Below are 25,766 nucleotides of genomic sequence, written 5' to 3' on the forward strand. Positions count from 1 at the left end.
GCATGGAGTAGTCAAGAGTACTCTATGTCCCATTAACTAGATGAGCTAAAGGGATCAACACCTTAGGACCTGTCCAAACTCAGCCTGAGTACTGAGGAGAAAGCTAACTGCAGAATCTTTGACTTAGAGAATAAATCATGGAATCTCATCCAGCAGGCAGAGACTATACCATACTTTTTCTTATTCTCCAGTCTTCAAGTTTTGATTTAAGAATTTTTTAAAAAGAGAAGTTTTATGCTAATAGTTTTAAACCTACAAAACCAAACATTTTTTCAGATGAAAGCGGTTTTTTTCAATACCTTCATGACATTCAATCAAACCCGTATTTTTTAAATAAAACAGCGAATGATTCACAAATGGACTCAAATAACCTTAGAAAAAAGCTTATTAGCTATTTATAGCTATAACTGTAGCAAGCCACTTCCCCCAATCTACAATGAGGGGCGAAGCTAACTAGGAGGGAGCTGAGCTGATTTATGACTCAAGCAGTAGAGATGGTGCTTGTATCATGCAGCATGACATTTATCTCACTTAGGAAATGAAAGGAGAACCCCAGCTGCGAAAATTAGAATGAGTGATAATACAGCTGTTAGCTACAAACATTTGTTTGGCACGAATCAATCTGGACTCTCCTGTAGTTTGCTTTGATGGTCTCTCTACTATCTTGTTGACTAATGATGAGATCATTGTTTGTTAACCTCACTGAGTAAAGAAAACACTATCCCAAGCAAAATGCATACTGTTTCCCGCACTTTATTGAGGTTGTTTATTGACTTGTGTTTATAAGAGCTCTTCTATATTTATTAAATATTTACATGCATTGCTTATGTATTCAGCTGCATAAGGAGAAATTAATCCCATCTTTAATCTGAGTAAAGTTGTTGGCTTTCTATAGGACTTTTGCATTAGTAAAGTGGAAAGCAGCCACCTCAAATAAGATTCTTGTTGTTAACTGTTCCAGATACTTTGTAATGTACCAATAGGTCCCATCTCCCTAAGGTGATCACAGCAGAAGCCATGTTCAAATCCGTAAATTTCAGGGACATGTTCACTCTGGAAGAATCTATATAACTTCTCAAGTATCCTGCAAAGTTAGAAAAGAATAAATGGATAAAGTAAATAACTACAGCTGAAAAGGGGTTTGGGGATTATGTGATCATTTGATTTGCCTGTGAAAATTCTCCATCCACAACTAATATGGAAATTACAAGTTGGCTTTTATATTCTAGAACAATGCTGTTCTCCCTTAAGTCCTCTAGTGTCTGCCAATAGTGCCATTCCAGAGAAGAAACTAAGAGATAACCTAGAAGTCACAGGATTAGTTCCCCTCCAAATGAATGTAAGCCTCTCTAGAGAGAGAGAAGAATCAAATGTAGATTCTGTCAGAAAATTTAGCTGAAACTTGCTCTATTCACACTGCAATAGGCTACTTAATATTTTAAGTATTCCTAAAAGCAAAACAATTCAAAGAGCCACCTTCCACCATATCCTCTTTCCCAAATTCTCCCTTCTCTCTCTCAGTTCCCTATTGAATATCTCAGTATTGGAAGATTGCATATGTAGTTGTTAATGTTTTATTTGTGAAGATAAAAAAATTTCCTGTTGCTATAAAGCTACAATAGTCAAAATAATGTGGTACTTGTGATGTAACAGTTACACAGATTACTGAAACAGAACAGAGTATAGAAATAGACCCACATAGGGCCAGGTGCAGTGGCTCATGCCTGTAATCCCAGCACTGTGGGAGGCCACGGCGGGCGGATCACGAGGTCAGGAGATCGAGACCATCCTGGCTAACATGGTGGAACCCCGTCTCTACTAAAAATACAGAAAATTAGCCGGGGGAGGTGGCGGGTGCCTGTAGTCCCAGCTACTCAGGAGGCTGAGGCAGGAGAATGGCGTGAACCCGGGAGGCGGAGCTTGTAGCGAGCTGAAATCGCACCACTGCACTACAGCCTCGGTGACAGAGCGAGACTCCGTCTCAAAAAAAAAAAAAGAAAGAAAGAAATAAGACCCATATAAATATAGAAAACTTATGCTGGCAGTTCAATCGATCCAGGGCAGTCTTTTCAAGAAATGGTGCAGGAACTATTGTCATTACCTATCCATCTGTCTAGCACTTGGATCCTTACCTCTTAACATACTCAAAAGTTAAAGTAGATCATAGGCCCAAATGTAAAACATAAAACTATAAAATTTCTAGAAAAAAGCATACGAGACAGTCTTTGTGATCTTACGTTAGGCAAAGATTTCTTAGACACAGTACCAAAAGCCTGATCCATAAAAAAATATTAATAAACTGGACATCATCAAAATTAAAAACTTCTCTTTAAGAGACACTGACTGGGAGAAAATATTTGCAAAGCACAAAGGACTTTTATCCAGAATATACAAACAATGTTCATACTTCAACAATACGAAAAACAAACAACCCTCCTCTCCAAAATGTGCACAGATTTAAAGATACTTCACCAGAGAAGATACACTGTGGCAAATACGCAAATTAAAGGAGAGTCAATGGTAGAGAATTGGAAATTAAAACCACATTGAGACAACACTATATACCTATCTGAATGGCTGAAATGTAAAAGACTAACCACATCAAATGTTGGTGAGGAGGTGAAGGAATTCAAAGTCTTACACGTTGCTGGGAGGAATGTAAGATGGTACAACCAATATGGAAAACAGTTTGGCAGTTTCCTGCCCTATCACACAATCCAGCCATTCCATTCCTAGGTATTTACCTAAGAGAAAAGGACATACATGTCCATACAAATATTTGCACATGAATGTTCATAGAAGCTTTTATTTGTAGTAGTCCCCAAACTGAAAGCAATCCAAATGTTCATCAATGGCTGAATGGATATTAAACCTGATACAGGTTGAATATCCCTTATCAAAATGTGTGGAACAAGAAGCATTTTGAATTTGGGATATTTTTTCAGATTTTGGAATATCTGCATTATACTTACCAGTTGAGCATCCCTGATCTGGAAATCGAAAATCCAAAATGCTTCAATGAGCATTTCCTTTGAGCATGATGTTGTTGCTCAAAACCTTTCAGGTTTTGGAGCATTCCAGATTTCAGTTTTTTTGAATTCGGAATGCTTAAACTGTATACCCATAAATGGAATACTACTTGGCAATAAAAAGGAATGAACTGATACAACAACATAGATCTCAATAACTGTGCTGAGTAAAAATGGCCAAAAGAGTATATACTATATGTTGCCATTTATATAAAATTCTAGAAAATGCAAATAATGTATAGTGCCAGAAAGCCTGGGAATGTGGGGGTGGGGGTGGAGAGAGAGAGATTACAAAGGGGCACTAGGAAACGTGAGGGTGAGGGACATATTCACTGTGAACTCTACTGATGGTTTCACAGGTAGATGGATACACATGCCAAGACATATCAAGCTTTATGTGAAATCTACTGTATATCAATTACACCTCAATAAAGCTGTTAATAAAGGTACATTAAGCAAAAATGGTAATTCATTACAGAAATTATGCCATATATCTCTTTGTTGTCCTTTGCGGACTACTGGCAGGAAAATTACATTCAATCTACCTGATGACTTAACACATGATACAATGGTTATAATCAAAGTAAAATTCATTAGAAATAAATTTATTATATTTTGAAATAATTAGAGTCCAACAGGCGAAAAAAGTGAATTAAAAAAACTTCCAAGGAAAAGGTGGTGAAAAATAGATCAGTGGCCAATAAAATGGCCTGGAGTGAAAAGGAGGCAATGACTGGAGTGAAAAGGAGGCAATATTTGAGATTACAAATCCAAGGAATAAAGCATCATAGTCACTATAAAGTTGATCAGTTCTTATTTATATGTATAGAAGTTAGGAAAAAAAATATCGAGCTAAGGCCTCCCTGGCTAGATAAGGGAAAAAAGTTCATTTCAGGTAGAAGAAATGGCATGTGTCAAGTCACAGAACTGTGAAAGGCATGTCTCATTTGGGGTTTCGCAAAAAGTTTAGTAAGGCAAGTATACAATGGGCAGGTGTAGGAAATGAAGGTGATGAGAAAGGCAGGGGTCAGGTCATGAATCAATCTGTTACCCTAAGAAGTTTGGATTTGGGTATATGATGGATACGCAGGTAGAGATGTCCACACTACAGTTAGAAGTGTAGTGCTCAAAAGAGAGGTTGTTAATTTAAAGCAAGCTATTTTAGGGAAATCTCTTGACGTAGAGTGTTGATTCACCCATTTCATTACTTCCATACTGGTAAACAAATAACTGAATCAATTAGCTTGGAAATGGTGGTTACTTTCCATGTTTAGAAACCAACACTTATAATAGTTATAACTGAAATTACCATGGGCCTTCCCTAAGGAATATCACTTTAAGCAGGTAAGAGCCAAATCACCAAAAATTGCTTAAGAAGAAAATCTCATCAGCCAAGTATGGAAGACAAAATTTCCTATGAATTCCTCAGCTAATTCCCCAGGCTCCCCTGAACAACTTATGCAGGGGAACATAATGGTCCTGGGGGCACTGGAGGTGTTTAGCTGTGCTAAACCTACAAAATCAGGGACTAGGACTGGAGCACAGAAGAAGAGAAGGAATAGAGAAAAACTCAGGTGATTTTACCGACAATCAGCCCTATTTGCTGTATGCTAGGTGAGCCTCGATGGCTTCATTGGTAAAACATGGAGTGACTTAAGGGCATCTTTATACACACAATGCTTGGTACACAATGGGAAAATAAAAATGCTTATGGAATGAAAGAGAAATCTCAGTTCTAAGATTCTCAAAGTCATCTCTCTTTTACAGCTAGACAGTTTGTTAGTGGCTCTGTGGGTTCAAGGGCTGCTCCACTATAAGAAGAACACAGGAGTGAGGGGAAACTGTAACTACAAATAGATTAAAGTGGCAGCGGAGTAGCAATGGTATTACTTGTTTAAGCAGTGTGGCTTATAGATATGTCTTTTTACTTTACAGCTGCACTGTATGAGCCAGAGCTTCTTTCTGAGAAATAGAATCAAAGTAGAACTTTCTTCAAATGCCTATATGTACACGTCTTCAGTCAGATGTTTACTATATTGCCAGTTCCGTATTGTTTTATAGTATGTGTGAGCTTTTAGAAATGTCTGCAAACTTCTAATACTGGCAGTTTTTTGTTTCTTGGTTAATTTATGGTTACAGGGAATACACTGGACCATGTCCTTGCTTTGCTAAGCTGACTGTGAATTCATTTTTTTTGCTTAAGGTGGATTCCATCAATTATCTCTCTCCTGATCAACTATAGACATAGTAAACAATATGAGTGGTATCTTTCAGTTTACACAACTGCTTTATTCTAGCACAGGTTAACAAACTCAGAACTGTGGTTTTTTTCTCAACTGGGCCTGGAAACATCTTCTGGAGTATGACCCACCTATTCAAATTATGTGTAAACTAGTGATTCTTAAATGTCAATGAATGTAAGAATCACTGGGTAAACTTAGTAATAATGGGAATACCTATTTCCAAAATTCTAACTTAAGAAAATCTTGAGTGGAGTCCAGAAGTCTGTTTTAATAAGCACCTCCAACCTCACCACTGCAGGTGAGGTGGTCTTTACACAACTACTGAAAAACAAAGGAAACTACGCAACATTTTTCTGCAAAGAAATTTCTCCCTACACCAGAATTCCATTCTGGCAAACTCAGTTTGAAGGAGTAGCCACCACTCTAGGCCACAACAAGAAATCATACGTGAGTTCCTTAATAGGTACCAGGCATCTTCTTCCAGCACTGTATTCTTTTTTAAAATTATACTTTAAATTCTAGAATACATGTGCAGAACGTGCAGGTTTTTTACATAGGTATACATGTGCCATGGTAGTTTGCTGTACCCATGAACCTGTCACATCTACATTAGGTATTTCTCCTAATGTTATCCCTCCCCTAGCCCCTCAACCTCTGACAGGCCCCAGTGTCTGATGTTCCCCTTCCTGTGTCCATGTGTTCTCATTGTTCAACTCCCACTTATGAGTGAAAACGTATGGTGTTTGGTTTTCTGTTCCTGTGTTAGTTTGCTGAGAATGATCGTTTCCAGCTTCAGCTTCATCCAGGTCCCTGCAAAGGACAGGAACTCATCCTTTTTTATGGCTGCATGGCATTCCTTGGTGTATATGTGCCACATTTCTTTATCCAGTCTATCACTGATGGGCATCTGGGTTGGTTCCAAGTCTTTGCTATTGTGAATAGTGCTGTAATAAACATACGAGTGCATGTATCTTTACAGTTTAATGCCTTATAATCCTTTGGGTATATACCCAGTAATGCGATTGCTGGGTCAAATGGTATTTCTAGTTCTAGATCCTTGAGAAATCGCCACACTGTCTTCCACAGTGGTTGAACTAATTTACACTCCCATCAACAGTGTAAAAGCATTCTTATTTCTCCAAATCCTCTCCAGCATCTGTTGTTTCCTGACTTTTTAATGACTGCCATTCTAACTGGCATGAGATGGTATCTCATTGTGGTTTTAATTTGCATTTCTCTAGTGACTAGTGATGGTGAGCATTTTTCATATGTTTGTTGGCTGCATAAATGTCTTCTTTTGAGAAGTGTCTGTTCATATCCTCTGCCCACTTTGTGATGGGTTTTTTTTCTTGTAAACTTGTTTAAATTGCTTGTAGATTCTGGATATTAGCCCTTTGTCAGATGGATAGATTGCAAAAAATGTTCTCACATTCTGTAGGTTGCCTGTTCACTCTGATGATAGTTTCTTTTGCTGTGCACAAGCTCTTTAGTTTAATTAGATCCCATTTGTCAGTTTTGGCTTTTGTTGCCATTGCTTTTGGTCTTTTAGTCATTCAGTGTTTGCCCATGCTTGTGTCCTGAATGGTATTGCCTAGGTTTTCTTCTAGGATTTTTATGGTTTTAGATCTTACGTTTAAGACTTTAATCCATCTTGAGTCAATTTTTGTATAAGGTGTAAGGAACGGGTCCAGTTACTGTTTTCTGGATATGGCTAGCCAGTTTTCCTAACACCATTTATTAAATAGGGAATCCTTTCCCCATTTCTTGTTTTTGTCAGGTTTGTCAAAGAACAGATGGTTGTAGATGTGTGATGGTATTTCTGAGGTCTCTATTCTGTTCTATTGGTCCATGTCTCTCTGTTGGTACCAGTACCATGCCGTTTCTGTTACTGTAACCTTGCAGAAAAGTTTGAAGTCAGGTAGCATGATGCCTCCAGCTTTGTTCTTTTTTCTTAGGATTGTCTTCGTTATACGGGGTCTTTTTTGGTTCCTTATGAAATTTAAAGTAGTTTGTGCTAATTCTGTGAAGAAAGTCAATGGTAGCTTGATAGGGATAGCACTGAATTTATAAACTACTTTGGGCAGTATGGCCATTTTTGTGATATTGATTCTTCCTCACCATGAGCATGGAATGTTTTTCCATTTATTGTGTCCTCTCATTTCATTGAACAGTGGTTTGTAGTTCTTGAAGAGGTCCTTCGCATCCCTTGTAAGTTTTACTCCTATTTTATTCTCTTTGTAGCCATTGTGAATGGGAGTTCACTCATGAGTTGGCTGTCTAGTGTTGGTGTATAGGAATGCTTGTGATTTTTGCAGATTGATTTTGTTTCCTACGACTTTGCTGAAGTTGTTTATCAGCTTAAGGAGATTTTGGGATGAGATGATGGGGTTTTCTAAATACACAATCATGTCATCTGCAAACAGAGACAATTTGACTTCCTCTCTATCTGAACACCCTTTATTTCCTTCTCTCGCCTGACTGCCCTGGCTAGAACTTCCAATACTACGCTGAATAGGAGTGGTGAGGGAGCACATCCTTGTGCTGGTTTTCAAAGGCAATGCTTCCAGTTTCTGCCCATTCAGTATATTGGCTGTGGGTGTGTCATAAATAGCTCTTATTATTTTGAGATATATTCCATCGATACCTAGTTTATTGAGAGTTTTCAGCATGAAGAGGTATATAATTTTATTGAAGGCTTTTTCTGTATCTGCTGAGATAATCATGTGGTTTTTGTCACTGGTTCTGTTTGGCTCTGTTTGCATCCCAGGTATGAAGCCGACTTGATTGTGGTGGGTAAGATTTTTTTTTTTTTCCTTACAGACAGAGGTTTTATTGTGTTTGGTCCACAGTCGTATTTTACATTATCTCATGGAGCAGGGCCCCTGGGTGGGGGTCCCTGTGCAGTACTTGGTGGGGCACGTGGCCAAGGGAGATGGAGCAATATAGCTGGCAAGGCCCAGAAGGGGAGAAGGGCTGGAGCGAACTAAGGGGCCGGGCACAATGGCTCAGCACTTAGGGAAGCCAAGGCGGGTGGATTACCTGAGGCCAGGAATTCGAGACCAGCCTGGCCAACATGGTGAAACCTCATCTCTACTAAAAATACGAAAGTAGCTGAGCATGGTGGCGTATGCCTGTAATCCCAGCTACTTGGGAGGCTGAGGCAGGAGAATCCCTTGAGCTCAGGAGGTGGAGGTGCAGTGAGCCAAGATGACGCCACTGCACTCCAGCCTGGGCCACAACAACTAAAAATAAAACCTACTGAGGCCACAGTGGGGCGGGGATTTGGGATTAGCCCCAACAACTCAGCATTCCACTTCCTTGTACGGAACTCACTTTCCCCACTGGGCCCTGAGGCAGGTCTGAGGTCTGTTGGTCTGAGGGTCCTAGGGAAACTCAGCATCATAGCCAGGCCCCCTTTCCCAGGGGACTCATTTCCCAGCACCCTCCCCTCTGTCCTCACCCCATTCCTTGGGGGAAAAAATGTTATTTTTCTTTTGTTAATACTTCCTGAAACTTTTGTGGGTAGAGAAACCATAAACTGATCAGCTGACAAAAGTGGGAAGAGGCGAGGCAACCGGAAACCTTCGGGGACTAGTTCCCTCCAAGCCCATGGCTCTTCTCCCCAGCACAGCTCTGCTGACAGCCTGGACGTGCCAGCAGGGACCCTCACCCTACACATATTGGGATATGGCCTTGACCCCTTCCCCCACAGCCTGGTGGCTCAGTCCTGTGAAGGACCAAGGCAAGGGGGGAAAAAGCCCTGCTGCCTGATTCCATCTTGCCACTCAGAGACCCTTGGTTGACTGGCAGCACTGAACAGGTTAAGAAAGAAAAAAAGATGAAAACATAGAAAAACCCAAAAAACCCAGACAGGGGGACAATCGGGGGAGAGAGTGCTGGCAACCTCAGTAGTGTAGCTGGACTCCTCCTGGTAGTAAGGGCAGTCGCCAGCACCCAAGGGAGCCCTGTTGGCCACTGTGCCTTGCCGGCAGTACTTGGGGTCATATATATGCTGGCCCAGGCCAAAGACCTGGCTACTCTGGTTGGCACCCTGGGTGTAGCCCATCTGCAGGGACTTGGTGGAATTATCACTTGTCAGTTCCCAGCTTGGTATCATAGATGTGCCATCGCATCCCATGAGCCGTCATGCTCACCTGGCTGGCACACTTATTTGTATCCATCTGGAGGCTAATGGTCGAGGGGTCCGTGGGGGGGCAGAATGTGGTTCTTGGGGTCATAGAGATGCCTCCTTATGCCATACACGGTCAGGCTGACTGGTTAGCCCATTTGTTGGTGCCCAGCTGCAGCCTGATGATGCACTGACCGGCCTTCATGGTGGCGTCATTGAAGTTCTGCTTCTGCTTCTGTGAGTACTTGACGCCAATGTCCACCCCGCTCCGCGGCCCCTTAGTCTTGGCCTTCCCTGCTAGAGCAAAAAGAGACACCTGCACGTGCCTCATGTTCCCACTCTCAAACAGGCTGTTGGCCTTGAACAGGTCCACGGGGTTCATGCCATAGTTGACCATGGCCTTGATGAAGTTGGAGAGGTTTTCTAGTTGGTGCCAATTCTGCATGGAGTGATTTACCTTGGGGACTGAGTCTGCCTGCAGCTTGTTCATGTGTGTATAAGATAATCCCATCCTTCAGGCTCTTCTGGGAGTCGGGGTCGATGGAGAGGTCCGGTGAGTCCCTTGATCCAGCTTCAGAGCTCTGCCTCCTTCTGAGGGTCATATTTGGACAGGAGCCAGTTCTTTACCTTGGCTGACAGCCATACAAGAGGCCCTTGTTGAACTGTGTGTAACTCATGGCTGGGGGGCTGCGGGATGGGGTTGCACGGGACAGGGGTGGATAAGCTTTTTGATGTGCTGCTGGATGGTTCATCAGGGATATTGGCCTGAAATTTTCTTTTTGTTGTGTCTCTGCCAGGTTTTGGTATCAGGATGATGCTGGCCTCATAAAATGAGTTAGGGAGGAGTCCCTCTTTTTCTGTTGTTTGGAATAGTTCCAGAAGGAATGGTACCAGCTCCTCTTTGTACCTCTGGTAGAATTCGGCTGTGAATCCATCTGGTCCTGGGCTTTTTTGGTTGGCAGGCTATTAATTACTGCCTCAATTTCAGAACTTGTTATTGGTCTATTTGGGAAGTCAACTTCTTCCTGGTTTAGTCTTACAGTATTCTCTGATAGTACTTTGTATTTCTGTGGGATCTGTGGTGATATCCCCTTTATCATTTCTTATTGTGTCTTTTTGATTCTTCTTTTTTCTTCTTTATTAGTCTGGCTAGTGGTCCATCTTGTTAATCTTTTCAAAAAATCAGCTCCTCTGTTCCTGTACTGTATTCTAAATCCAGTACATTATGTTACCAAAAAAGAAAAAGGATTCATCATCAGTTTATCCAAGCAAGCACCCAGGCAGTCTTCCAAGAAGTGAAATAGAAGAGCAAACATACACAAAAAAACACTTATTGGTAGCCAAAATTATTTGTAAAATATTTACAAAAGCTACAAAATAAACAAAAGGAGAGTAAAGTTGCCAGAGGACAGCAGAATGTAGTTACTGCTACATATAATAATAAATATATGCAAATGGAATTTGCATATAATAATATAAATATTATATGCAAATGGAAGTTTCAGATTCAACTAATATTTACTGAGTTCTTACAATATGCCAAGCAGTATGGTTGAAACTTTCAAATACATTATTTTAATCTTCAAATGAGCCTGTAGGGAGTGATTCATAGGCCTTATTAATGGAAGAAGACATGAAAGAAAAGACTAAATAATTCACCAAAACTCACACCGCAGGAAAGCTGGGATTTGATCCATGATTGGTGGATCAAATCCAGTGCCTCATCTATTATACCACACTTCCCCAAGCATTAATTGTCCCGTAAACTTCATTTTAAAAATAAATATAAAACAATGACAGTTAATATTTGCTGACACTTTACTAAGAATTAGATCCTGTGCTAAACACACTAGATATATTAGCTTTTCTTAGTCCATTCAGTTTACCTATAATGTCCCAGACTGGATACGTAATAGAGAAAGGAAATTATAGTTCCAGAGGCTGGGAAGTCCACGTTTGAGATACACACATGAGGTGAAGGACTTCTTGTGGTGTCATCCCATGGTGAAAGATGGAAGAGCAAGAGAGCACAAGACTGAATGTGTAACCGCAAGCCCTTTTATAATGGCATCAATCTATTAATGTGGGTTAACAGATTAGTATGCATCTAAACACCTCTCACTAGTGACCCTCTCTCAACACTATTGTATTGTAGATTAAATAACCTACACACACTTTCCAGGGAACACGTTCAAATCATCTTTCATCCTCACAATCCATGAGGTAGGTACAATCATCTCTAATCTACAGCTGGGATATCTGAGGTCTGGAGAGAATAACAACATGTACTGTGAATGAATCCATTCAAGTATAATAGATGTTTAAATTGTCTAGTTTTCTGATATGACTCTTACATATTTCATCTTGATTCCTTTAGCATGATTTGAAGACTGTGTTCAGAACTTCTTATTGAAAAAGTGATGATTTCCTTTAGTTGGTTTACAGAGAGGGAAAGTATAGAGTTGTGATATACTATTCTGTCAAACTTTCATTTTAGGAAAGCACTGAGGAGTACTTTATTTTCTTTTAAGAGAGTAAAGGATGAAGAGAAATTAACTCAGGCTGAACTACATTAAAGCTGTAAAAATCCTAAAGTAATGTTAAATTGTATGGGTTGGTCTTTGTTGATCATTAGCTTAATCAGATTGATCATTTACTGTTCAGCTTGGGATTATCTTTGCTTATGACAAGCAATCTGCATAGTTTTATATATGGACATTAACTTGCCCTGAATGTGGTTAAGAATATAATCTGAAGTGTACAAAGACGATTCATGGGAAATCACTGTTGAAGAAAACCTATTATTTTCTCCAGCTTTTACAGGCTTTTGCACCACCTGACTACTACCTACTCTCACCAGAACACTGAAGCTCCATCTTTAGCAGTCACTGAGCATGTGGTGTTCAGTGTTGGCTCAACTACCAAGAGTTAAGGACCCTAGGAAATCAGACACACACTACCCTTCTCAACATGTCCCATTTGGTATGATTTAGGTTCTTAGGGCTGTGTTGTTTTTATTTCCCCATCTCTATAAGGTTTTTCACATCCTATTAAAGAGACTTCTAAGGATAGACACTGAATTCACATAAAATCTGCAGCTCTGGTGTTTAAATGCCTGTTAAAACTACAACTGCAGGAATGACAAAAAAAAAAAAAACCAAACTGCATTTGCTATTGAAAGGAAGCAGTGAAACCTAATATCCCATCCTACCTTCCAGCAAAAGATGTATTGAGCTTTTACAAAGTACTGGTTCTTTAATATCTGGCATAGGAAATGATTTTGAGAATAAATGATACCAGTATTTGTTGATTATCTGCCAATATCAAACAACACATTACTCACAAGGGTCCTCACAGCTAGCATTCCTTTCCTCGAAGTTCTTTTTGTATTTTGGTTCCCATACAACTACAATTCCCTTTTTTCCAAAGAGATTAGTGGTAAGAGAAAAGGAAGACAGTCTTAAGTTCTTCTTCCCGGTTGTGAATATTAACTGTGGAATTAAGATGGAGAATTATCTTTTATCTTAAAATAACTTTTATCTTTGAATAAAGTAGCTTTTCATTCAAATGTAAATATCTTCAACTAATGCCTTTCTCCTAGATACAGATACTTTTGAAAATTATATTAAATGACAGAACTTTAGTTCTATCCTTGATCTTAGCATCTTGAAAATCATAACATTTTTAGGTAATGATGCAGAGAATTCTCATCTTCTTCCATGCTCCCATAACACACCACACTATAATAGTTACATATTCACAGATTATTGCCTGGGCTAGACTGAGTCACACAAAACAACACCTTTGCCTCTCCAAGATCTAGCACAGTGCTAGACACATAAGTGCTCAATAAATGTTTGTGGAATTGACTTGAAACAACCTAAGTTTAAAACTTTCAAGTCCTATATCAGACAGTGTGAAACGGAAAACTTATATTGTAACAAATGAAATTTAAAGAGGCTAACCATGCAATTTTGAAGTGAATTTTAGGAAGAAAAAAAAGAAAAATGGAGTTGCAGTGTGTCTGTAACCTTTCTTTTTTGACCATTCATTCAACAAAGCATGTTGCACTGAGGAATTATCCTTCTTAAGTACCCCCATTAATATGTCACTCTGAATTTTAATGGCTCCCTCCTCCTATGGGAGGGTGTACAGTCCCTTAGCCTGAGAGGCAGTGTACCACTGTAATATGGAATATAGTGGTTTGTGACTCTCAGCCCTACAACTTACTAGCATGTAACCCTGGGCAGGTAATTTAACCCCTCTTAGCCACACTTTGCACTTTGGTGTAGGGTTGTTGTAATAATAGATTCAAAGTATTTAGCAGGTACTTAACACAAAGTAAGTGCTAAATCAATGTTGGCTATTAATATCCAAAATGTAAAGCCTTTAATACTTTGTAAAATTGATTTTTCACAGCTTGAGATGTAACTTGTATACCATAAAATCCACTTTTTTGATGTGTACAGGTAAGTGGATTTTAGTATATTAAGAGTTGTGTATCCATCACAACCATTACTTCTATCTGAGGACATAAATACCCCAAAAGATACTTCATATTCCATTAGCAGTCACTTTCCATTCTCCCAGTCCTTTGCAACTACTAATCANTTCATATTCCATTAGCAGTCACTTTCCATTCTCCCAGTCCTTTGCAACTACTAATCAACTGTCTGTTTATAGATTTGCCTATGCTGGACATTTCACATAGTCACATGACATAGCCTTTTGTAACTGGATTCTTTCATTTAGTATAGTGCTTTCAAGGTTCATTCAGGCTGTAGCATGTATAAATACCTCATTCCTTTTTATGGGTGAATAATATTCCACTGTATGGATAGACCACTTTTTGTTAATCAGCTTATTTGATGGACATTTGAGTTGTTTCCACTTTTTGGCAATTAGGAATGATGCTGCTGTGAACATTTTTCTACATGTTTCTTCTGTGATGATCACTTGTTTTTTGTCCTTTATTCCATTACTATGGCGTATTTACATTGATTTTTTTACATATATAAAACCAACCTTGCATTCCTGGAATAAATCCCACTTGGTCGTGGTATATAATCATTTTTATATATTGCTGGATTTCGTTTGCTAGTATTTTGCTTAGGATTTTTGCATCTATACTCATAACATGCTGGTATATAGTTTTCTTGTGATATCTTCTACATACTGGCTACAATTTTTTGACCCAGAATTCTTTCCAATGCCTTGATTTGTACCGTATTATTTTCCAGTTCATCTGACTCCCAACATTTCTCCTCAGTCCCTTCCCAATCCCCATGCTGTCCCACTAAGACTTTGTGTTCCCCTCTTCTAGTTGTTGACTAACACTGCCCCTTCTTCCCAATTCACTCTACTTATCCATATCCTACAGACCCACCAAATCCCTCTGTCTTGAAACCTTGAGAGACCATCCAACCCCTAGAGATCTCTCCCTTCTTGAGATGCTGATGTCATATTACAAACTAACAATTGCTTACTGCTTAAAATTTCCCAAACTCATACGCATTTCATTCTCACGACCCTGAGAAACAGGTATGTATGCTATTATTAAACCGATTTTGTACAAAACCAAGTGGCTGGTCCATAACTGTATAGCTATGAAGTGAAAAACAGTAAACCCTATGCTTACAGTGGCATTTTAAAGAAGGGAAGGGTTCTACTGATACCTCACCTTCTAGCTCTGAGATAAAGTTTTTGTTTACCAAATTCAGTCTTTCCTCATTCATGTAGCAACCAATATTTACAATGTATGTTTACCATACATAAGATACTATTGGAGGTACTGAGAAGGCCTAAGGGATAGACTCCAAAGAGAATGTCCTCCCCACAAATCTTCATATATGACCAGAAACTGCCATCTTCTGAAAGTAAGACTTATGAAATCAAGACTAAACTGATAAGCAAATCAGCTTACTCAAAGATGAAAAAGGAGTTACTTATGAAAGTGATTCTTAAATATTCAATTATTAATTAAATCTAGGGCTTTTTCAAATCCAGTATGTCCTTATGGTTGTACTCCTAACACTTTGGTTTGACCAACTGAAGTAAATAAAATAGTAACCTCATTAACTGTAAAGGCGATCTGCAGAAAACCTAAAGAAAACCAAAGAACAGTATCAAAATTAATCAAAAGGTGCCAGAGAGACTTCTGCTTCTAATTGTAATGGAGCAGCCAATACTGGACTTGTCTTACCATTATAAACAACTGGAAAAGTATATGAACTTGTTTTATTCAACCATTGGACATCAGGCAGTATGGGACTACGAATCTAGAGAAAAGGAAAACAAAGGAAATCCTTTTTTGCCAAAACTTTCTAGATTGCAATAGGAGATAAGGAGACCAATGCAGAATATGATGGTCTCACTGAGTTCTGACCAGACAGATAAGAAAGATCTTGTGGAACACTGGGAACATTCAATAGAAACCTCAGCAGGACTTCTACTTATTAATAAGAATAAACTAGTCTTAACAAAGCTTAAAATTAAGTTCCAAAAGAGACAAGCTGAACCTTAACTACCTGTTAGGAAAAAAAAAAAAAAAAAAAGCTTGGCATTCTTTAAAGAAAAACAACAAAATCTGTATGTTCAACAATATAATGGTCACAATGTCCAGTATCCTTTCAAAATAAACACGACCCAAAAACAGGAAAAACGCCAGTCAAAAGAAAGAAATCCAGAAATGACAGAGAAGTTAAAATAGACAAGGATTTCATTATTATTATTATTAGATGGAGTCTCACTCCAGTCGCCCAGGCTGGAGTGGAGTGGTGTGATCTCGGCTCACTGCAACCTGCCTCCTATCCTGCCTCAGCCTCCCGAGTAACTGAGACTACAGTTGTGCACCACCATGCCTGGCTAGAGCTGGGGTTTCATTATGTTGGCCGGGCTGGTCTCGGACTCCTGACCTAAGGTGATCCACCTGCCTCGGCCTCCCAGAGTACTAGGATTACAGGTGTGGGCCACCAAGCCCGGCCACAGACAAGGATTATAAAACAGGTATGTCTAAATAAATTTAAAAAGGAATGAGGGGGTGTAGTGAGGAAGAAAGTATCTTCTATTTTAAAAATCATGGAATTTCTAGAACTTAAAAATGAAACCTCTGAAGCAGATTAAGCATTACAGAAGAATATATCAACTCCAAAGATGACAATGAAAGTTACCTAGCTGGAAGCACAAAGGAATAAAAGAGTCCCAGTGACCTTTGAGATAATGACAAATGATCTAATGTATCTGTAAATGGAAGGGGAAAGTAGAAAGCAAAAAAAAGATTTGAAGAAATAATGGTCAAAATGTTTCCCAATTTGACGAGAACTATAAACACACAGATGCAGAAATTTTAACGAACCAACAAAATACACAAAAGCACATCACAATCAAATTGCTGAAAACTGACAAACTCAAAACCAGTCTGGGGGAAAAGAAACATTACTTACAGTAAAATAAAGATAAGAATGATTGCTGTATCTCATCAGAAACAGTAAAGTCAGAAACATGCTAGAAGGTTATCTTTAAAGTCTTGAAAGTAAAATAAAACAAAACACAAACTGTCACATTAGAATTTTATATCCAGAAAAAAGTTATTAAAAAGTGAAGACAAAATTTTAGACAAAAGCTGAGAGAAATCATCACTAGTAGACCTGCACTACAAGATATGCTAAAGACAACACTTTTCCTCATTTTAATATAGATATGTAATGTCATGCCAATCAAAATTCCAATGAAAGTTTTTTCAGAGTAACATAAGGTGCTTAGAAAATCGATTTGAAATGTCTTCTAAAAGAATAAATGGGCTTTGAAAAACCAAATAAGAAGGTATCTTGCCTACATTATGGTAACAACCATCTTATAAAACCTAGTAATTCAGGCAGTCTAGTAGTAGTGAAAGAACAGACAAAATTATGAGCTCTAAAACAGAAGTTTCCTGTATAGTTTGGTGCAAAAGTCATTGCAGTTTTTGCCATTACTTTTAATCAAATTACGTTTATGCCAACATGTATATATGGAAATATATCACATATAGAAATGTATCATGTAATGTTATGTTATATTCAGATGTGTTACAAAGGGGTAGACTGTTTAATAAATTGTTTTGAAGTAACTGAACATTCATTTATAAACAACACTCACATTTCATTATACATGAAAATAAATCCAACCAGATTAAAGATTTAAACAAGAATAAAACCATAAAAGTACTGAGAGAAAATATTTAGGGCCATTTGTATAATCTTAAAGATTTGTAAATAAAAATGACAGCATAATATATCAAACAAGAGATAACACCTTGTCATGTCAGTACCTACATTTCCTGTCATTCAAAAATGACAGGAAATCCAGAAGCTGTCAGAGAAAGACTAAAGGAGAGGACTACACGTAAATTTAAAATCTGCACATGGCAAACAACTCTTTTTAAAAAATTAAAAAGCAAAGAACAAACAATATTTTCAAATTCTACAACAAACAAAAGATTAACATACCTAACATAAAAAGACCTCTTATAAATGAAACCATTACTCTAAGGCCTTCTTGGTAAGCAAGTTATAAATATGTTTTTATTTTGCAATTCCACTTCTAGAACCATATCCAACTGAGTGTCTAATATGTACATTTATACACGTGTGTGTATACATACATACGTGTATACAGTTAAAGATTTATAAATACATATACACACACACAAGCAAAATTTTTCTTGGGTCTCCAATGGTTTTTATTTCAGTAGTCTGTTTAATAGGAAAAATAAGTGGAAAAAACACCCTCAAGAGTACATTAATACAGGATTAAAAATACAGGATTAAATTATGATATACTGATGTAAGAGTATTCTATGCAGCTATTAAAAATAAATGGCAGAGATGTAGGTACTGACACGGCAAGGTGTTATCTCTTGTTTGATATATTATGCTGTCATTTTTATTTACAAAAATTACACAATAGGCCGGGCACCGCGGCTCACGCCTGTAATCCTAGCACTTTGGGAGACCATCACCTGAGGTCAGGAGTTCGAGACCAGCTTGGCCAACATGACAAAACCCCGTCTCTACTAAAAATACAAAAATTAGCCAGGCATGGCGGTGGGTGCCTATAATCCCAGCTACTTGGGAGGCTGAGGCAGTAGAATCGCTTGAACATGGTGGGCGGAGGTTGCAGTGAGCCGAGATTGTGCCACTTCACTCCAGACTGGGCAAAAGAGTGAAACTCCATCTCAAAAAAAAAAAATTACACAATAGAAGCCTCTTGACTGACTCAATCAGGACCATTGGTTGGCCAGCAGAAAAAAGTTAAAGCAGTAGAAGATACTTTAAATATTTCATTTTGGTTTCAAAAATACATATATTCATTCTCCAGTCTTTAGAACCAATAACTTTTCTTTAATTATGGGTCCAACTGTCTCTTCTGATTAAATTACACCCCTAAATTATTATGTTTCAATTTCTTTAAAGTGAAATAGGGACTTAAAAACATTTGCAAAGCAATTCCAGGTGCCCATTCTATTTTTCCCAAGTATTTTACAGTTGTCTTGCTTACTCCTTAGTATCTAGCCTTTAGTAAATATTTTCAAAGCCTTAAACTGTTTGATTCAAATATTTCATTAAACTGCAAAATTACAGTAACAAGTACAACTAGAATAAACTGTTTAGAAACAAACAAGGTTAACTCTTGACAAACACAAAACTCAGTAATCTGTGAATTGATATTCAACTTTATTAATAAATCTTTTATTAAATTTACTACTGTGAGTCAGTTTAACCAAGTATAATTAACTCTGTATCAACTGATATAACGTTTCTAGGTCTGTGCTGCCCAATATGGTAGCACACATGGCAATGGAGAACTTGAAATGTGGCTAGTCTGAAGAGATATGCTGTACGTGTAAAACACATTTCCAAGAAAGAACATGAAAAAGAGAATGAAAAATATTGTGTTAATAGCTTATAGTGATTATATGTTGAAATATTTTGAAAATACTGGATTAAAGTTATTCCAATTAATTTCACTTATTTTTTAATGTGGCTACTAGCCTATTTTAAATGACAAATGTTGCTCTCATTCTACTAGACAGCACCGCTCTAGACCTGCAGACATCCTTTGTTCAATGATGATGTCATCTGTGAGGTTCTACTTGAAACAATGAATAAGACTTTATCATATGTTACCTGAACCAAAGACATTTGAGTAACATTTATAAATCTTCCTAAGCTGACTTGTGACTCTGTAACAGGGATCTGTAAACTATGGTCCATGGGTCAAATTTAATCCTGCTGTTTTGGTATGGCCTACAAGCTAAAAGCAGTTTTTGCACGTTTAATAAAAAGATTACTATTTTGCAATCCATAAAAAATATGTAAAAATTCCAATTTCCATGTCTATAAATACACTTTAATTGGCACATAGCCACACTCAGTATTATCTATGACTATTTGGTGATACTATGGTATAGCTGAGTAGTTGTAGCAGAGACCACATTGCCTACAAAATCTACATTTACTTTCTGGCCCTATACAGGAAAAAATGTGCTGAACCCTGCTCTATATCATCTCTTATGGTTCATGGGGCATAGAGATTCCAATTGTACTTACAGGATCTGTCCAAACAATGAGAAGGGAAAGCTTGTGTCTCCATTCTTATCCTTACCAGAGCCTAGTTTAGACTTCCAGCTTCTTAACTTGCTTCTGCCACTGCTGTTCTTGACTCAACAAAGTGGCTGGAACCCCAGATTCTGGGATAGTTCTTACACAGACGGTATCACAAAAATGCTCAAGAGATCTGTGGGGTCAAATGGTCCCTGTGTGCCTTTGCTTTCACTTCCACCAGTGTTCTATGACACCGATGTTATCCTCTGTGGGCTTGGGTACTCACTGCCCTTTTGGTGTCTAGCCTATGGGTACTAATTATATTGTTTTTGTAACCCCTCAACTCATTCGCAAGACTGTTCTTTAATCCCTGGTTTTTCAGATACCTACCTCAGTAGACCCTGTGAACGCAATCTTGTCTATGCCAATGTGAGAAGCTATTGCTGCCCCAGCTGTTGGCCCGTATCCTGGCAAAATATTGACGACCCCAGGAGGAAAGCCAGCCTAAGAAAACAGAACAGGAGGAAATGTGGCTGATGAAAGCTGATGCATTCATGTTAAATGAGATATGCTCTAGTAGGCTCCAGCTGTAAGGGGAGTCAGAAGCACTCCTGAAGTCCGTTTCTCTTACCTCCTTGATGAGGGCTCCCATGTAGAGTGCACTGAGTGGTGTTTGCTCTGCTGGCTTAATAACTACTGTATTGCCACAGCACAAGGCTGGAGCAATTTTCCAGGCAAACATCAGCAGGGGGAAGTTCCACTGAAAAGGAAAAAACTCAAAGTTGATAGATGGAAAAATATTCCTCCACTACTTTGTTTTCAAGCTGTGACTTCTCATACTTCTCAAACTAGTCCTCAACATAAATCTTGACCACTACAAAGTATAGATGTTTGGATTTTCAGTTACTTCATTAAGAATAGAATAGCACTGACCTTGGAAATCTCTCCTTTATCTCTCTGACCAACCAATTACTGTATTTCAACTACCCACCAAAAGAAATCCCACGGTGAAAAGGGAGTCACTGTTGTTTTCATGTATTTTTAAATTAGGCTTTGGTTCCAATAAGTTCTCGTGTATGAAAACTTTTTCCTGCATCTCAGATTTTTACATCAGAATTTTCACACTGGTATGAAAAGTTCTTCAACATGGAAGAACTAGAAAAGAAAATTCTAACTATGAGTTATAGTTAAGTCAATGTGTATTTCAAGGTAGCACTTTTTCTTTAGATACACGCATTGTCACGAACATACATGATTACAAAAAATAAAGTGCATATACTTATGAGTATGCAAAAATTTTCATTTGTCTGTTTTCCACTGTAAAAGAAGCTATTGGAGACTACAGTACGTTTACATGAGTAGATGAGGCTGGGGTCTAAAATGTTTTAAACTGATTTTAAAAGGATATTAAGCTTGTATTGTCACAAGATCAGGCATGAACCTCAGTACTATCAGGTGTCATTGATAATTTCATTAAGAAAGAAAACAGATATCCACATCCCCTGGCTTCAGCCCTTGACCACAATGTGTTTCTGCCTGAAGCATCTCAGCTGCCATCCTTGAAGGCTTCTCACTGGCTCTGGCAAGCTTGCAAAAATATACAAGTGTCTTGCCTTCACCAAACACCCAATTTCTTTTCCTCTTAGTTGTTTATAAACTTGGGAGTCCACAGTAATGTTTTAATTCCATCTACAGTGTATAAATCTTGAAGTGCAGTAATTGAGCCAGAGCTGGCTGACAAGCAACTCTTGTCCTGTCAGTGAAGCTGCAGCGTTGAGAGTGTGGGCAAGGGCAAGAAAGGGAAGTTTGAATCCTACAAGGAAGGTGACAGACCTCGTCCCAGAGCTGATCCAAGTGGGATTTCCCTAGGGCCTTTAGGAGCGAAAGAATTTAACCCAAACCTCTCATTTTACCTTTGCATTCTCTAATAAATTTCACAGTAATCTGGGATTTATCAATTATTCAAACAAATATTATACCTTCCCCACATCTTTGGTTCCCAATGCCAAAGATTATCTTGAGTTATACTACTGTATTTTGGAAACAGAAAACTTCCTGTCTATACTATAAGAGTTAAACTCTGAGCATCCCCTTGAAATCCCTGCCAGAACTATTAGCTAGTACTGTTAGAAGCTTTGGTCATGTTTTGTATTGTACAAAGGTTGTGTATGAGAGAGAGGAACAAAAGCACAATGTTTAATGTTCCAACCCAAACACTAAGCACTACATCTATTTCTCTTTACAAGACACACAGCAGCTCGGCATGGTTTCAATTATGTCTGTGACGTTAACTGTACTGCTGTGTCTTCCGTAGCATCTTCTATCTAGATTCTTGTGAAAAGAAACAGTGGGAAAGAATGGGATTAAAAGATCATATAAAATAATATGCTTGGAAGGATGGTGAGTCACAGTTCTAAAAAATAAATATAACAAAGCATTAATTTTCCATAAGCAGAATGGACATAATAATGAAGGGCAGGTTATTAATACACTGTGCTTTGCTTATTTTAATCATGAGAATTCCATGACTTGAGAATTCAACTCCTGGTAACAGAGCTGAAACCCTATTAACCTGTTCAAATAAGCATTTGCAGGGAGGCTGTTAAAGATATGTCAACAACATGAGCTCAGTTTTTTTTTCCCCCAGTAATGGAAAACACACATCGCTGAGGACCACGTTTTATGTGTCTTTAAGAGAACTGGGTCAAATGAAAATAAATACGAGGTGCGAGGAGATACACTCACTGGGATGATCTGTCCACACACTCCAATGGGTTCATGTCTTGTAAAGGTAAAATAGTCTCCATCTGAAAGAAAAATGCTTGATCACTCCCAGAAAGTTTAGATCAGGAAAAAAAAAAAATTGCAGAGGGAGAAGTTCGGTGTCTGCAAAAACAAAACAAAACAAAACAAAACAAAACAAAACAAAAACAGAAATGAAGTTGAAAAACGTCCTACTCAGCTGTGCATGAAAGCTTGTAGAAGCCTAACACTGGGCACAGGGTATCTCTGAATATCTCTCTCAGGCACCCAAACGCAGTACCGAGGAAAGGATCTCTAAGGCAAAATGAAGGACAAATTTATGATACTAGAAGTCCTCAGGGTGGCAGAGGGGAGAGCTGAAAAATATGTAAAACATGAATTTTATGTTAAGTATTAAAATAACATGTAGAACAGTTGTTTGATTTAAAAACTGAGTCAACAAACCTTTAAATAACTAAGTAAAATGCTATTGGGCAAATTAAAAATGCAGGGCAACTGGAAAAAGTGAGGAGTAAAAGATAAATTTCATAACTCAATCCAGGTGTCAAAATGTACTTCCTGGGTAGTGGTGAGATATACGCATGTCCAGGGCTATTTAAAGAAGGTAAAAGTCCATTTCTAACAAGACCTCCATCAATAATCCAAAGCATCTGCCCCCAAACTAGACACAGAAATGAGAATGTCCTAGGGGCTAAAAGAAAAAAAGCTTGAGAAAAGCTTAATAACCTTATTTTCCTTACAGGAGTAATAGGCAACTGAAATAATTAGATAGGAAGTCCAAACCAAATTCTTCTTTAGGAAAATATCACTGCTTTTATCTGAATTATTTTAAATAGTTAATTAAAATTACCAAAGAATGGCTCATTTTTAGCAGATAGCTTTTCATTTTCAGTACTGGGCAAAGTATTTTTCCCTCCATTGCCAGCCCTTTGGCCACTTCACCGATACTTGTTTTCTCTCTCAAAAGCAGTCCCCCAAGGGAAGTAAAAACACTCAGCTAATATTCATGAAAGCGTAACTACTAGGGGTGGAAATGAAGGTGGGGACAGGAGGACTGTGTGGGTTGGGAAAAGAGAATTGATATGAATCAGATTGTTTATCAGTCTCTCAACACATCTAAATCACATTTATCATACAAAATTATTCTGACAAATTCAAAATTATTTATTTTTTAAATAATTAAAGTCTTGGTCTCTCTCTCTCTCTCACTCTCCCACTGTCACTCTCTATCCTCTGGATCTCTGATCTCTCTACCCCCTCTTTCCATAATTAACTATCTGTTTCCTCTTTTCAAGAACTTTTATTCACATACAAGTATTTATAGGATCCTCTTATCCTCCTGTTTTTTATATACAAATGGGATCATATTAGTCAGTCTTTTATATTTTGTTTTCCCCCCCTTTTTTTTCCTGTAAAGCTAGGACATCTTTTAGTGGCTGCATGTTATTCCATGGGCTCAATAAACGATATTACTACTGTAAATCCTCCTAAGGGACACAGAAGTCACTTTCAGTTTAGGATATTATAAATAATGCTGCAAAGACTATCATTACATATATATCTTTTCATATCTGTGGAATTTCTTGATCAAACTGTAAGTACATTTCACATTTTCATAAATATTGCCAAATCACCCTTCAGAAAATTTTAATAATTCATAATTGCAACAACATGCTATTCTTCCTACTCTTTAACACTGAGGTTTTTCCAACATTTTCATTTCACCTAATCTGACAGCTGGAAAACCGCAACTTGTTTTGATTTATGTTTAATGATATATGAAAGTGAACATCCTTTCATGCTTACATTCTTTGCTATTTTTCTATTGGGTTATTCTTAGCCATTTGAAGAGCTCTATGGATTAAGGAAATTAGGCCTCTGTCATAATATTGTGAAGATTTTTCCCAATCTACTACTTATCTCTTGACTTTGTTTTATGTATATTATTTTAAATGGAAGAAATTCAGAAGTAGGCTGGATTCTGCAACTGTATGAAATTATTTTAAAATATCTATTACAACAAAAAATAGCGAAGATGTTGCAACTGTCCATAGGATGACAATATGAAGTCTGAGTAATACTTTAAACATCAAATTAACTATTTACCTTTGTATGTAGACAACTGAAGAATCTTTTGGATATCATTCTTTACAAGAGTACAAGTTTGCATGCTTTTTCAATTTGTAAAGTCTCTGAAAAGGTTTTTCATGAGGAGCCACACCACTGATCAATAAGCTAGAGTTTCATTTGCAAGAAAATCTTCTGCAACTGAACTTTCTAAGTTGGTTAAGGTGATGGGTTCTGGTGGATAGTCACAAACCACAGAATCAGAGTAATGTCAAGGTAGAGTGCAAATGGGACTGAGGAAAAAAATGGGAAGATGAACAGAAGAGCACAGGTGTTTACTTTAGCAGCACGTGTAGGAACCTGGAATGGTTCAGAAAAAAACTCACAAGGCAACTACACAAGCACGGCATGGCAATTCATAAACCATTTCCCCCTACACATTCTAGATGCTTTAAAATTTAGTTGTTTTACTTATATAATGTCACAAGTTAATGCAGACAAAAATCTTAAAAATCTGACCTCATGAGGAATTGACTCCATAACTGTGTCTCAAGAGAAACTGAGTTATGAGGAATTAAAAGTCTCTTGGATAAACTATTCACATATTTTATAAACATTCAGCTATAGGCTACCACAGGGAAAGAGACAGAATCTTCTAGCCCCTACAGTTAGTCTAAGTAGTAAATTTAAAAATAAAGGCTATTTTTGTGCTTGAACTCTTCCCAAAACTCTTTTGGGAAGAGTTGAAGGGACAAAAAAAGGAGCCTGCTTTCAATAAAATCCAACATTCCTTCACGTTAAAAACTCTCAATAAACTACAGATATCGATGGAACATACCTCAAAATAATGAGTCATTTATGACAAACTCACAGCCAATATCATACTGAACAGGCAAAAGCTGGAAGCATTCCCCTTGAAAACTAGCACAAGACAAGGATGCCCTCTCTAACC

The 25,766-nt window shown here is 37.9% G+C and overlaps 1 protein-coding gene and 1 pseudogene across 4 annotated transcripts in view; both read right to left on the reverse strand.

The window, feature by feature from the left end:
- ALDH1A2 (aldehyde dehydrogenase 1 family member A2) overlaps nucleotides 1-25,766 on the reverse strand; it is a 325,601-nt gene that overhangs the window by 18,808 nt on the left and 281,027 nt on the right. For 3 of the 4 annotated variants that reach the window (XM_025390361.1, XM_025390363.1, XM_025390362.1), the window contains exons 5-7: nucleotides 22,730-22,791; nucleotides 20,616-20,744; nucleotides 20,375-20,488 (exon numbers count right to left, since the gene is read on the reverse strand). In XM_025390361.1, the coding sequence (XP_025246146.1) occupies nucleotides 20,375-20,488; nucleotides 20,616-20,744; nucleotides 22,730-22,791 (305 nt within the window). The remainder of the gene's footprint in view (nucleotides 1-20,374; nucleotides 20,489-20,615; nucleotides 20,745-22,729; nucleotides 22,792-25,766) is intronic. The other variant, XM_025390364.1, reaches the window with a different exon arrangement.
- LOC112628002 lies at nucleotides 8,994-10,078 on the reverse strand (annotated as a pseudogene).

The sequence above is a fragment of the Theropithecus gelada genome, chromosome 7a, assembly GCF_003255815.1.
Source record: "Theropithecus gelada isolate Dixy chromosome 7a, Tgel_1.0, whole genome shotgun sequence".
Taxonomy (NCBI): domain Eukaryota; kingdom Metazoa; phylum Chordata; class Mammalia; order Primates; family Cercopithecidae; genus Theropithecus; species Theropithecus gelada.